Consider the following 15643-nt stretch of genomic DNA (forward strand, 5'->3'; position numbering starts at 1 on the left):
CAACCATTTGCCGAGAACGACTTTTACAACATTCCTACAACCAGCAAGAGGACGTTGTAGCATGCAACATGTGGCATTGTCTACTCCTTCTCCCGCCCCTGCCCCTCCTCCATACCACACAGGTGATAAGCCTTTTGCCTCCATGGAACACTTCCAGGCCCTGAACAAGGCATGGTCCCGAGCTCTTCCACCACCAACTCTAACTACTCGCACAAGTAGCAATGCATTAAACAGATCACCAGGGCAGCTTTACTATTCAATCATAGATCACAAAATACCTTCATTTACTCATCTTCACAGGGAAAACATACACACCCATATTTACAAGCAAAGCAACTGTGAAAATGGAGCACAAAAATCACCAGTCATAATAAGTACAAAAGAGAGTTAAACTAGATGATTCTTGCAGTCCCTTCTTACCCTATGATTCTATGAAAGCAGCATTTTCAGACTCACAAAAAGGGTTAAATTGGCTAACCTCCTGTTATGATAATGAGTTTCAACTCTGAAGCACTTAGAGGAGAGGAAAGTGATCAGGAACAGTCAGCATGGATTCACCAAGGGCAAAGTCATGCCTGACTAACCTAATTGCCTTCTATGAGGAGATAACTGGCTCTGTGGGTGAGGGGAAAGCACTGGATGTGTTATTCCTTGACTTCAGCAAAGCTTTTGATACCGTCTCTCACAGTATTCTTGCCCGCAAGTTAAAGTTGTATGGGCTGGATGAATGGACTATAAAGTAACTAGAAAGCTGGCTAGATCATCAGGCTCAATGGGTAGTGATCAACGGCTCCATGTCTAGTTGGCATCCGGTATCAAGTGGAGTGCCCCAAGGGTCGGTCCTGGGGCCGGTTTTGTTCAATATCTTCATTAATGATCTGGAGGATGGCACAGACTGCACTCTCAGCAAGCTTGCAGATGACACTAAACTGGGAGGAGTGGTAGATATCCTGGAGGGTAGGGATAGGATACAGAGGGACCTAGACAAATTAGAGGATTGGGCCAAAAGAAACCAGATGAGGTTCAACAAAGACAAGTGCAGAGTCCTGTACTTAGGACGGAAGAATCCCATTCACTGTTACAGACTAGGGACTGAATGGCTAGGAAGCAGTTCTGCAGAAAAGGACCTTGAGGTTACAGTGGACGAGAAGCTGGATATGAGTCGACAGTGTGTCCTTGTTGCCAAGAAGGCTAATGGCATTTTGGGCTGTATAAGTAGGGGCATTGCCAGCAGATCGAGGGATGTGATCATTCCCCTCTATTCAACATTTGTGAGGCCTCATCTGGAGTACTGTGTCCAGTTTTGGGCACCACAATACAAGAAGGATGTGGAAAAATTGGAAAGAGTCCAGTGGAGGGCAACAAAAATGATTAGGGCACTGGAGCACATGACTTATGAGGAGAGGCTGAGGGAACTGGGATTATTTAATCTGAAGAAGAGAAGAATGAGGGGGGATTTGATAGCTGCTTTCAACTACCTGAAAGGGGGTTCCAAAGAGGATGGATCTAGACTGCTCTCAGTGGTACCAGATGACAGAACAAGGAGCAATGGTCTCAAGTTGCAGTGGGGGAGGTTTAGGTTGGATATTAGGAAAAACTTTTTCACTAGGAGGGTGGTGAAGCACTGGAATGGGTTACCTAGGGAGGTGGTGGAATCTCCTTTCTTAGAGGTTTTTAAGATCAGGCTTGACAAAGCCCTGGCTGGGATGATTTAGTTGGGAATTGGTCCTGCTTTGAGCAGGGGGTTGGACTAGATGACCTCCTGAGGTCCCTTCCAACCCTGATATTCTATGATTCTATGACTGATTTGCATGGAATTTTGTACAATCAATCAGGTACCCCAATTTGTGTGTCCATTCATTGTGTGTTATTAACAGTGTAATCTGCCATTACAGCAGAGCTAGAAACCAGGCACAAGCAAAGCCTTCTTGATTTCTAATCTTATCTAGCCTTCAAGATGAATCAGGTCCATCGCCATAAAGGTCTTGAAATATCTGGCAAACTAGCTTTGCCTTCAGACTCTCACATCCTGCCCTTACTGTTACATATGTGACTCCTGCAGAAGCCACTCTCTTCGCATTTTACCTGGACATTGAGATGTAATTTCTTCAGACGCTTTATCAGTGTGTCCTTATTGCATGGCACAAAAGCCTCAAGATGGGAGTACACGTTGTGACGGACGATAGGACTCATCTCTTGTAACTGCAGCTCAATACTGACCAAAACAAACAAACAAGAGATAGCTAACTAGTGAGGCAATACTGGGTGAGGATGGAAACTATGCCAAAACCTAAGGAGCTTTGCAGACATTACATACTCTAGTTATGCAAACAAACACACATTGAGGGTGGAGTGTTTTTCTATAGGTGTGTCAGTAAGACTAATTTTTGCAGAGAGAGATGAAAATCCATTAGCTAAGAATGAGAGTACATTCAGAAAAATATGCTAATCTAATGCATATTATCCTGGCAATACTAAACATGGTTTTGTATACCATTCAAATTTGCAATTACTCTGCCAATTTCATGCCATGAATGAATCAACTGTGGCTGTTACATTTATTCAGAAATAATTTGATATTTTCTAAAATTTCTTTTTCAACCTACACTATGATCATACAAGACTCTGCCCCCAATACAAAAACACCCCAAACAAAAATCACCTTCCCACACCAGACACTGGGCTGCAAAGATTAGAGAATTAGAATGGGCTAGGTTTTTCCTTCTTAATAAAATCTGAAATTATTTCATTTTATGAAAACATGGGACTGTAGGGAAGTGATATGCAAACTTCCACAGAACTCTGCTAACAAACTCAAGGCCAAGGGCACTGAAATATTTTACACTGGATAAACCATACAGATGCATCTCTGTATTGGAACTTGTCACCAGTACAGATCTTCAGCTGGTCACTAACTGGCTTAGATTAACTTGTCTTCCCCACTCGTTTAGTTTCCTTTAGGTCTTTGTAGGAGTAATTTAAAGATAACATCCCAAAACATAGAGAGGTGAACACTTACTCCAGCAGAATATTGTTCATATCCTGTGTGAAGAATTTCTTCCTGCCTTCTTCATCAAACATCTTGGCAGCCTGGAAGGAGAGCAATAAAAGTACCAAGAAATTTATAGCACATTTTACCCTAAAGATCTTTACAGACTTAAATAATATACAAACTACCTTTATGGCCATATCTCACTCTGTCTTGAAATACATCCACCCTAACAGTGAAATACACCCGAAGAAGTGGGTATTCACCCACGAAAGCTCATGCTGCAAAACGTCTGTTAGTCTATAAGGTGCCACAGGACTCTTTGTTGCTTTTAGTGAAATACAAAATCACTACAAGACTATTTAGAACAGGAAGTGAAGAATATTACTACACCTCTACCCTGATATAACGCAGGTTCGCATACAACGCGGTAAAGCTCTGACACGCTGCTCTGAGCAACATGATAAGGGTGCCAGGCCAGGCCAGGCCAAAGGGGTTCGATAAGGGGCAGAGGGTCTCAGGGGTGGTCAGGGGCTCCCCCTCCCCAGGGTCTGGGGGGCAGGAGCTGTGGGAGGGCACTTCTGGGGGCCCCGCAGTCCCAGAGTGGCCCGGGGGATTAGCGGGGGGCCGGGAGCAGCCTGCTCTGCTTCCCTCACCCTGGCCCCAGCTGTGTGGCTCGGGGAAGGGGGCTTGGAGGGAAGGGAGCCCCCCAGCACTCACCAGCAGTGGCGGAAGTGGAGCAGCCCAGCCCCAGTCCCCTCCACTCCGCCAGCTTCCAGATGCAGCGCTCTGCTTCCTGCCGCCGGTGAGTGTGGAGGGTGTCCTTTCCCCAACCTCCCTGCACTCACCGGCAGCAGGAAGTGGAGCAGCCCAGCCCCAGCCAGCTCTACTCTGCCAGCTCCCAGCCGTGGTGCTCCACTTCCCGCCACAGGTGAGTGCAGGACCTTTCCCCAGCTGTCCCCCAGCGACACGGCTGGAGCTGTGGCAAGGAAAGCAGAGCAGACTGGGGCCGCGTCGCTCTGCTTCCTGCCGCAGGTGAGTGCGGGGGTGCATCCTTTCCCCAATTTCCCCGCACTCACCGACGGTGGGAAATGGAGCACCATAGCTGGGAGCTGGCGGAGTGGAGCGGACTGGGGCCCGGCTGCTCTGCTTCCCGCCATTGCCAGTGAGTGCCTGTTGTGGGGGGAGCAGGGGGGAAAGGTGGATGGGGTCAGAGCAGTCAGGGGACAGGGGGGTTGGGTAGGGGATGATTAGGGATGGGGGTCTCTGGAGTGGGAGGTCAGGGAACAAGGGGGCAAAGCAAGTTTGATATAACACGGTCTTCACCTATAACACGGTGAGATTTTTTTTTTTTTGTCTCCCAAGGACTGCGTTATATCGGGGTAGAGGTGTATATCGAATTGAAACTGCAGGAGAAGCGCAGATAGGCAAAACAATCATTCAATTTAGAATGTTTCCAGGTCTCTGGGATTAGTACCCCATTCTTTAGTACCCCATTCTTGCTAAAAGTGCCAAAGGACCTTTCAATGAAAAGTTATTAGGACCTTTGTTTTAATGCCTCCTCCAAAAGATTCCACCAGCAGGGATACTGAGCCTGGTACCAGGCATGCTCTCTTTGGTGGGATGGTACTTGACCTTACTTGATGCAGCAGAAAGGGATGGGCGTGGAAAGGTCCTGGAAGTAGGGGGGAAATTCTCAAGGGTTCCAAAACAGCAATTGGTTAGGCAGAGGAGCCTAATTACTTCCAGGCCATGGATCGCTACAGGTCAGTCAGGACAGTCCCTGCTCAGGGTGCCAGGGTGTTAAGACCTCAGAGGGGAATGAAGAAATACATGACATGACTTCATAGTCTGAAGATGAATCAGCCTCTTCTGACCAAGGAGGAAGGGAGGTGCTGTTCATGTTTGTGCTGGTGATCAGCACTGGAAGTCCTGGGATGATGGTACCAGAGAAATCATCTCCAGCTTCCCTCTTGATGGCACCACACAATGAGGCTCTTGGATATCCAGAGGCGCCCATGGTACCAAAGTCTGTATTGTAGTAGCTGGCAAAGTTTGACCTGTGGTCTTTGGTACCAGATAAGAGGTCTCCTACACCACCTGAGACAATGGTACCACGAGGCTCAATAAGTCACTTGCAGCAGTATAAGCCACTGGAGTTGATGGCACCAAGATTGCCTATGGTTGATGAGTCAATACAGATAGCACAGAGGAGCTTCACAGTGCCACTTCAGGGGCCGGATGCGACAGTGCCTGTGCCAGATTCGACAATCCTGACTGAGCAAATGATTGCCTCGTGGAGTGCCTCAACTTCGAGTGCTCTCTACTTCCATTATCTGCATGCCTGCTGAACTTCGGTGACACAGATTCTCCCTCTCCCTTTGGGGGCAGACCTGCGATGTTACTTCCTCAACACTAGGAAAGGTGACCAGTGCAGAGACTCAGACAATACAGGTGGAGTGGTGCTCACTGAAGCCAGAACACTCAGCATCCATTCAAAGCAGGAAGGTACAGCGCTTCTTCCATAAGGAGAAATTTAAGTCGGCCTGTCCTGTCTTTCTTGGTTCTAGGTTTAAAGTCCCTACAAAATTGAGACTGATCCCTGATGTGCAACTCCCCAAGACGCTTCAGGCAACAGGAATGCAAGTCACTCAGTGGCATCAGCTTCTTGCAGGAGCAGCAGGGCTTAAATCCTAGTGACCAAGACATGCCCTAGTATGGTTCCCAGTAATGGGAACTGAAGTTTTTGAAAAAAATTTAAAAGAAAAACTTATAACCATTGCTAACACTATAAACTACTAAACTAATAAAAATGGGTACAAGTTATATATTAATAGAAGGACAGAACTTGCAATTGCATGACAACTGTCACGGGTGGTAAGGTACTAAGGAGGGAGAGGTTAGGGACAGCCCCACCCTCTATCACACCATGCAGCAGTGCAGGGTAGCTGGGGATGCGTGTGCCGCTTCAATGGGTATCCTTGAAGGAAAAAATTGACCACAGTGCACTGGGTGCACGCTATCCCTGAAGTGGAATGGACATATAATCACCCAAAGAAAAACTGACTAGTTTATTTTTCATCCTTCAAATTGATATGCACACAGTAAATAAGCAGCATGGTGAAAAAATTAATACTTTCAGTTTCAATAAGATTAAGGTTACAATAAAATAACAGATTTAAAAAAAAAAACACTAAATCCTCAAAGATTTTAAACCTGACAGTATCTTTGTGAATGAACTTGGACTCTGTCCTCCTTCCTACATCTACAAATGAAAATGTTCAGAAATCATTAAAATTAGCAAAAGAGTCCAAGTTCTAAAAATTACCACTGAAACTGAAAGGACATATTGTGTCTCTCCCTGATACAAAGTGGGAAAGTCTCTTTAAAAATATCACCAGTTTACTCCTTCCTGATTGAACTTGGCAAGAAGGGCAGGAATAAAAAGACAATATTAGCAAAATAAATGAGCAAGGAATTAGGAGTTAAAGATGGAAAAGATTTATTAAGTCATCTAGTCTATCCAAGCCCAAAACTCACTAGTACTGGATTTTTCTGTACAGAATATTCAACTGTTTTGTATAGTCATTTTAGCTCAAGCAATGAAGTTCCCACTACTTCCCTATGGAAAGCATTCCACAAGCTATTGTGAGGTGAAATAAACTAAACAATAGATCTTGTTTCTGGCAAATATTTCCTTTATATTCAACCTACATCATCTTTGCTTAGTTTCACCTACTTAAATCTTACTCACAGCCCCTGGGGGTGAACCAAACAATTATGATCCCTTCCTGATATTTCTACCAGCATTTAAAGGGTATGACAATGCAGCTTAGGCTGTAACTATTCCTCTCGGCTCTCAAGGGTCCTTGAATGCAATCCCCTACCAATGAGTTTACACTTACTATTCGTAGGTCTCCAATGCGCTTTTCAAGAAGTACAGGCAGGCCTTCTGGGAGGGCAGGCACCTGCTTTGGTGTCATGACCTGAGAGGTGTTGGTTGGCTGAGTGGCACTTCCATTCTCTCCTGATGGCTCAGACACTGGGCTGCCATTAGAGGTGCCATCAAGCAGCTTGTCAAAGTCAATTTCTCCCAGAATCTCCAGGGCACTTTCGGCTTCCTGCAGGAGCTCATGCTCATTTGTGCTACCAAAAATGGAGAGGACAGGATCGGTAACCCTGAGGTTCAAGTCTGAGACATCATTTCCTGTGGTAGCAGAGGAGGAAGGGGCTTTACTAGGGGTGGAGGTGGCAATAGACACTGGTGGTTCTGGATTGGATTCTTTCTTCCTCAGGGCTTCCTTCTCCTTTTGGAACTTCCGGATCATGGCTGCCAAAGAAAGCGAGTCCTTGTATAACTTCTTCTTCTTCTTTTCAGATTTGTGTGAATTTAAAGCCATTACTCTGCAGAGAATGGAAACTTTTGTTAGAACGCATACAACTGCCAATGCCAAAGTCACTTTCTGCAAGCATGTGGGAATTTACAACAGCTCAAAAATAACCAGTGGGGAGGAAGAGCAAAGTCAGGTTGTGTGCATGCACCATGAGATTTTTTACCCAATCAAAATAATATAGACCTCGTTGCCAACCAAACTGCTCCTTTTCCATGCTGCCCATCTCTTCATCATCCACCACTACTAAATCCTGCACACAATACAGTATTAACAAAATAAAGCTTATCCTAATGAATGGTGAAGAGCAAATTATGGAGGAATCAGTAGACTCTATAGTTAAAGACAAGAGTTCTAAACTTATATTCTAAAGCTATTTTCTCTATTGCCTTCCAAACATTTGAATGGTGACCAGTTTGCTTTTGATTTGGTATATTTAACTATCATATGGCAGAAATTTTTCCTAAGAATTTTGAAAGTGTAGGATTAATGTTTATATCCTACTCAATCAAAATGAAGTTCTTATATATTTCCTCGATTTCTCTTTTTCTTTTTTAAGCATGTTATAAGCAATAGCAGGTTTTCAAAGTTAATTCAAGAATCTTTATCTTTATGTACTATCCAGAGAGAACAGGAAGGATCAAAGCAAAAGATAGTTTAGTTACGCTGCCTGTTTGTTACAAATATTTAAGATTTTGGAGGACTATAAAAAGTTCTCCAGGATCAGATAACAGAAAACATGACACTGTCTCATTGGATACATATTTTTAAGTCTCAACTAACAAAGGCTGCATTGGTAGGAAGACTGGATAGGATGGATGCCTGGAGCAGGACGGTAGGGACTAAAGAGGTTAACAGAGATTTCCTGAGAAGGGAAACCTGATGTGGTTATGAAATGTAATGAGAGCAGGCAGGACAGGAGAGTCTAGTCGTGGAAAGAAGGGCAGGTGGAGTGGCAGGGAGCAAACAGAAGAAACATGGCGAAAAGATGAAAAATAGTAGCCTAGGAGATAAAGGAATTACAACTTATAGCAGAAGTAAAAAGGAATACACTACAGTGAGAAAATGAAGAATCAGAGGAGAAAAAAGTCTGCATTAGGAAAAAACATGCTGCAAGTGCCTCAAATGCTGTCTTGTTTGGCATTATCAACCTAGAATTCAGTATCATCTTAGAGCTCAACATCAATGAGTTACTTGACATTGGCACTCAAACGCTATATTTAACATTAAGATTTCACTAGTGCATGAATGCCTGAGTATCACAGCACTTCAAGCACTGAAACATTCAGCACTGAAATCTTTACACATGAAATCTGATGGTGATATACACAGTTAGAAAACTACAGGGAATGATAGAGGCATGGAGAAACGCCAGGAGGAGGAGACTGGAGGCATAAAGAGCAACAATACTGCTTTCCACCTTACCTTTCTAGCAACACTTTCTATATAGTCTCCTTTCTCACTGCACGCCTCTATGGGCACCTGCTATTAACAAATGTGAATGGAGCAAAGGAAAGCAAGGGCACAAAGAGACAGGTGAAATGAAAAAAGGAGACTAAGGATGGGAAGGAGACTTCTTGGCATGAAAAAGAGGGAAGGGTAAAGAGAAGAAGAGAAAAGAGAAGAGAAAATATTGCTGGTAAGGGGCCCTGGGCAGAACAGAGATGCTGATCTTCATGGACTCCAGGCTCCTTTTGCATACAGTAGAACCTCAGAGTTACAAACAGCTTGTGAACGGAGGTTGTTCATAACTCTGAAATGTTTGCAACTCTGAACAAAACATTATGGCTGTTCTTTCAAAAGTTTACAACTGAACACTGACATAATACAACTTTGAAACTTTACTATGCAGAAGAAAAATGCTGCTTTCCTTTTTTTTTTTTAGTAGCTTACATTTAACACAATATTGTACTGTGCTTGCTTTTTTTGGTCTCTGCTGCTGCCTGATTGTATACTTCCAGTTCCAAATGAGGTGTGTGGTTGAATGATCAGTTTGTAACTCTGGTGTTCGTAACTCTGAGGTTCTATTGTATTTAATTTCTCCTGCTTCTCTTCCCTGCTCAAGGTTTTGTGGCATTACTATGGATATTTAAATATTAAATTACTAATGCCAAACCGTGGGTTTCCCAAGCAAGAACTTCATTAGCTAACAGTTATGGTTGGAAGTGCTACTACAGAGAACAACAATTATTATAAAAATTAAACTGTGGAAATCACTAGCTAAGGTATACAATTCTGATGCTAAACTTCAGGCATGTCTATAATGCCCCACAGTTCAGACTAAGGAGATGTGAATAGCAGTATGTACCAAAGTGCTGCTCTGTAACTCCACCATGGAGACTCTGTGGGCGTGAACTCAAATCTATATTAGTGTGAACTCAGGACCTTCAAGACTGCACCCACAGCATCCTCGTAGGAGAGAGAAAGCACAGCTCTTTGGTATACACTGCTATTTGCATCCCCTTACTCCAAAATGCAGGGCAGAATAGACATGCCTTTTCCATGCAATTCGTTAATGTACACCTACCTAGACTGCAAATTTCTGTCTGAGCAACAAGCCAGTCTCAACTTTGCATCTGTATTGCTGCTCTGAAGTTGGGGAGAGAAGAAACTCAAAACAACCTTCCCATCCATAAGAAGTTTGATCTCAATGACAACAGCCACTATAATGCATTATTGAGACTTGTAAAGTAGATGAACAAACACTATTCTACTTTATAGCTATATATAGTCTACTAATCATACATAAGAACGGCCATACTGGGTCAGACCAAAGGTCCATCTAGCCCAGTATCCTGTCTTCCAACAGAGAGAATGAACAGAATAGGTACTCATCAAGTGATCCATCCCGTCACCCATTCCCAGCTTCTGGCAAACAGAGGCTAGGGACACCATCCCTGCCCATCCTGGCTAACAGCTATTGATGAACCTATACTCCATGAATTTATCTAGTTCTGTTTTGAACACTGTTATAGTCTTGGCCTTCACAGCATCCTCTGGCAAGGAGTTCCACAGGTTGACTGTGCATTGTGTGAAGAAATACTTCCTTTTGTTTGTTTTAAACCCGCTGCCTATTAATTTCATTTGGTGACCCCCTAGTTCTTGTGTTATGAGAAGGAGTAAATAATACTTCCTTATCTACTTTCTCCATACCAGTCATGATTTTATAGACCTGTATCATATCCCCCTTAATCATCTCTCTTCCAAGCTGAAAAGTCCCAGTCTTATTAATTTCTTCTCATATGGAAACTGTTCCATACCCCTAATCATTTTTGTTGCCCTTTTCTGAACCTTTTCCAATTCCAATATATCTTTTTTGAGATGGGGCAACCACATCTACATGCAGTATTCAAGATGTGGGCATAACATGGATCTATAGAAAGGCAATATGATATTTTCTCTTATCTACCCCTTTCTTAATGATTCCCAACATTCTGCTCACTTTGACTGCCACTGAACACGGAGTGGATGTTTTCAGCAAACTATCCACAATGACTCCAAGATCTCTTTCCTGAGTGGTAATAGCTAAATTAGACACCATCATTTTATATGTACAGTTGGGATTATGTTTTCCAATGTGCATTACTTTGCATTTATCAACACTGAATTTCAGCTGCCATTTTGTTGCCGAGTCAGCCAGTTTTGTGAGATCCCTTTGTAGTTCTTTGCAGTCTGCTTTTGACTAAACTATCTTGAATAGTTTTGTGTCATCTGCAAATTTTGCAACCTCACTGTTTACACCTTTTTCTAAATCATTTCTGAATACTTTGAATAGTACTGGTCCCAGTACAGACCCCTGGAGGACACCACTATTTACTTCTCTCCATTCTGAAAACTGATAATTTATTCCTAGCCTTTGTCTCCTATCTTTTAACCAGTTACCAATCCATGAGAGGACCTTCCCTCTTATCCCAGGACAGATTACTTTGCTTCAGAGCCCTTGATGAGAGACCTTGTCAAAGGCTTTCTGAAAATCTAAGTACACTATATCCACTAGATCCCCCTTGTCCACGTGCTTGTTGACCCCCTTAAAAAATTCTAGTAGATTGCTGAGGCATGATTTTCCTTTATAAAAATCAAGTTGACTATTCCCCAACAAATTATGTTCATCTATGTGTCTGACAATTCTGTTCTTTATTATTGTTTCAACCAGTCTGTCAGGTACTGAAGTCAGGCTTACCGGCCTATGATTACCAGGATCACCTCTGGACCCCTTTTTAAAAATTGGCATCACATTAGCAATCCTCCAGTCATTTACAAAGGGATATAGTATGTGATCATGTAACTAAAGGCTATAACACACGGACAAGGAGACCAAATTAGGATTGCACAGGTAACCTTCATTCTGCATTTGCTAACTTGAGTGCCTATCTTTGCAAACTTAACATTCTTTTAGCTTTAAGTTGTGTGCAATCCCATTGGTTTTTAAAAAAACAAAGTGAAAAAATAGACAATCCATCATGTGGAACAGAGATGAACAATGTAGGTGACAACAACAGAGCTGGAACCTTTGGATTCACAACACACATCTCTGCCACTTAAGCTAACAGAGTTACTGATGGCACTATCAGACTGTCATCATGTATATACGGGCCAGCCACTAGAAGTGGATAAGAAACACTGCTAATGGGGTTCACAGATGATGTTTGCTGAGAGCAGAGGTAATGGAAGGTTTGGGAATTTTGGGTTACATTCCAGGTTCTGGAGGGGAGTTCACTCTAATGGTCCCCTCAAGCCTGACTCCTTTTGCCCTAAGCTCTCCAAGTTATATCCATCCCAATCCTCTCTTTGCTCTCCCCACCAGCTCTTTGTATCCTCCCTCTAGCTTCTCATCACGGTCTCAGTCTTCTCATCTAGCAAGTACTTGCCTCCCCTCTGAACAGCACATCTGAGTCTTCATTCCTCCACCTCAGCTCCCACTCCCAGTTTCCCTCCCCAGGCTCTTCACTCCAGTCTCCTTACTTCCTCACCTAGCCAGTCCTAGCCCCCAACCTACCACTGGCTCCTCATGTGATCTCTCTTCCCTGCTGCAATGGCTCTAATCCTAATCTTCCCCCTGTACTGGTTCCCAATCCTTTCTCATACCCACATTTCCCTTCCCCACAGCTGGCTCCCAATTCCAGTCTCCCTCCCCCACAAGACAAGCTCTTACTTCCACAGTTCTGTCTCAGCCCCAGTCTCCCCCCATCCTCTTGTCCCAATCTACTCCCTCTACTGCCATCCCAAGTCCAGTTCTCACCCCCTCTGCATTCAAGTCAAAAGGCTTTTTCCTCCTTGCTGCCTGAGCCCCAACAATGGGAACACAGACTACAAAGAGAGACAGTCTCCCTTTTTTGAAGTCAGTTGTTCAGTGCCACTGCAGCCAGAAGTAGCAACTGCAAAGTAAGTCTTGCTCAGTCCCTGCCACCCTGCAGAATTTAGCTGCCAAACTCCAACAAGTATCAGAGGGGTAGCCGTGTTAGTCTGGTTCTGTAGAAGTAGCAAAGAATCCTGTGGCACCTTATAGACTAACAGATGTTTTGCAGCATGAGCTTTCGTGGGTGAATACCCACTTCTTCGGATGCAAGCCGAAGAAGTGGGTATTCACCCACGAAAGCTCATGCTGCAAAACGTCTGTTAGTCTATAAACTCCAACAAGACTCTATTGAGCATGTATGAATTGAGATTTTTTTTTTCCAAATCTTTAGAACTTGGGCAAATGTGTGTGGTTTAATCACAGGAACAGCAAAAGACACGTCCAAGGCCAGGATGACACCCCTGCCAAATTTCCAGTCACTGTTTCAAAGCACGGTGGCACTAAACTTCTCAATGACACAGTTTTGGATTTGACTTTAACATGGGCAAAACCACTTACTTTTTCCTAATCTTATTTTCACAAACTACTGAACCATTTTTGCTGAAACTTAAACAAACAAAAAAGCCAGCCTGAGGAAGGCACCCAGCATGGGAAATTACAGCCCACATGGCTAAAATTTGGCATACTTATAACTGAGCAATTGAAAACAGGGTCTTTATAATCAGAATGGCTGTGTAACCTTAGCTAAAGATGGTGCTATTAGTACAGCATGTAACAAACTCCTTTTTGGACTAACAGCACAGAGAGTGTCATAACACTATTTCTATATTTGTCTGTGTACATTAGGCTCTCTGAAAACCCTATCACCATGGTATGCAAAAGCAGATAGTAATGGATGAGACAATTACACAAGTATATGTATATATACCATCTAGGTTTACATCACTCTTCAGATTTAAGATTTCATCTTATAGAAGGCTGCTTAAATTCCCTATGATAAAAATCATGCTGAAGGAATACTGAAGATGGGAATGGTAAAGTTATGATAGCAATATATTGGCATTTTAAAAAAATTGTCCTATGTCCAAAACTTCCATTCTACATAACTACTTAAAGTTCTTCATCCAAAAAGAAGAAATCTTTGAACTTAAAGGCCTCATTTTGCAAGCCTTTAATACCTTGAGTAATACATATACCGTATATACTCAATCATAAGCTGGTTCGTTTATAAGCCGACCTCCCCAAGATGTATAAGTGAAAATAGAAAATTTTTATAACCTAGCCCTACATTTCAGGGGTCAGCAAACTTTGACTCCCGAGCCATCAGGATAAGCAGCTCGGGGGCTGAGATGGTTTGTTTACCTCGAACGTCTGCAGGCACGGAGGTAAACCTAATTAAACAAGCTGTCCCAGCGTGCCAGCTGCTTACTCTGATGGGCCTGGACAGTAACTGGTGGGGAATATTTTTTTTTTTGGGGGGGGGGGGGGGCTGGGAGTCAGGGGAGTAACCCATATGACCACCCCCACATGACCCCACCCTTAGCCCAGGACCCCCACTCTCTCCCCATCCCATCCCTTTCCACCTTATCTGGGGAGGGTCAAGGGAGGATGTCTCTGACCTGGCTGGAGCTGCTCCAGCAGGCTGGGCAGCGCGGCCACAGCCTGCTCTGGGGGGCAGGGCCGAGCAGCACTGCTGCAGCCTGCCAGCCCTGGAGCTGCAGCTGCTGTGGAGAGTGGGGGGAGAGCAGCGTGGTGGCCAGAAGCGGAGAGACATTGGCCCCGCCTCTTCCCTTCTGTCTCTGCTGTCTGTGCTGCCTCTCCTTGCTCCCTCTGTTGGGAGGAGGGGCTGTGTCCTACCTCTCCCTCTCTATACCCGTTCATAAGATGACCTCCTCTGGTGCTTCCCTTTTTTACTAAAAAAATTTGGCTTATGAATGAGTATATACGGTACTTCTGATTAAGATCACCACTTTAGATTATTAGAACAATTAAAGCTATTCAAATTTTCACAAGTGAAGCAGAGTGATGGGCCAGAAATTAAAAACTGAAGTTTCCAACCAACAAAGACTTGTGCGCATGCTTAACTTTATGCACTAGTGAGTAGTCCCATGGAAATCAATGGGACTATTCAGAGTGTGTAAAATTAAGAACATGCATAAGTCTTTGCAGGATGGAGGCTTCAGTTTGTTCAATGACACACTAGCCTGAATGTTGTCACCTTCTGATTCGCATATAATAATATCTCGGTTGACAATATTGCAGTATAAATGTAGAGGAAAAATATCCATTAATTTTCTTACTCTCTTAGGTGAAAACAATTTTGTCCATATTACATTTTGTAAAATTCTCCCCCACTCCTCTTCAAAAGGAAAATAAAATTTTGGGCAGAAAACTAGATCAGTGCCCATTTAGTTACCCAAGCAATTAAAATAAACCCAACATCATATTCTATTATAGACTAATTACATGACAAATTTCTGTTTTCTTAAGTTTCAGCTATTACTGAGAGTAACAGTCTCAAACTTGCGTTTTAATCTTGTCAAATGTGGATTTCCTTCCAACTTTAGGCAACTGACTTTCTCCACACAAGTTTTTGGTTTGTTTTTTTAAATAGGAATGGTAAAAGTAAAATTTATAAATCAAACTTAACTAATTGATCAGAGATATGTCTTGTAAAGCTGCAGCCCAGAACAATTCTTACAAAATTTATGGACACATTATTTTAAGCCCCTGAAAAAGGAGTTTTAAATTGGGAAGTATGATATAAACTCCATTATTGTGCTAACTCTAGGAAGTCCCCGGATAGTGACTGAGAATCTTATATAAAGACTGTACCACTAACACCCAGACACACACCACTGCCCAAGCCCTAAAAAGCAATATATATATATCCATTTTAGTACAATGGACTGATCCCACTTCTATCCCACTCCCTCACTGTTCTTTTGATATCCACGTCACAACTTT

General features: G+C 43.2%; 1 protein-coding gene across 15 annotated transcripts in view; it reads right to left on the reverse strand.

The window, feature by feature from the left end:
• UBN2 (ubinuclein 2) overlaps positions 1–15643 on the reverse strand; it is a 111529-nt gene that overhangs the window by 54989 nt on the left and 40897 nt on the right. For all 15 annotated transcript variants that reach the window (XM_039492329.1, XM_039492319.1, XM_039492327.1 and 12 more), the window contains 3 exons: positions 6895–7393; positions 3020–3090; positions 2086–2215 (listed from right to left, as the gene is read on the reverse strand). In XM_039492329.1, coding sequence (XP_039348263.1) covers positions 2086–2215; positions 3020–3090; positions 6895–7393 — 700 coding nt within the window. The remainder of the gene's footprint in view (positions 1–2085; positions 2216–3019; positions 3091–6894; positions 7394–15643) is intronic.

Source organism: Mauremys reevesii, linkage group 1, assembly GCF_016161935.1.
Source record: "Mauremys reevesii isolate NIE-2019 linkage group 1, ASM1616193v1, whole genome shotgun sequence".
Classification (NCBI taxonomy): domain Eukaryota; kingdom Metazoa; phylum Chordata; order Testudines; family Geoemydidae; genus Mauremys; species Mauremys reevesii.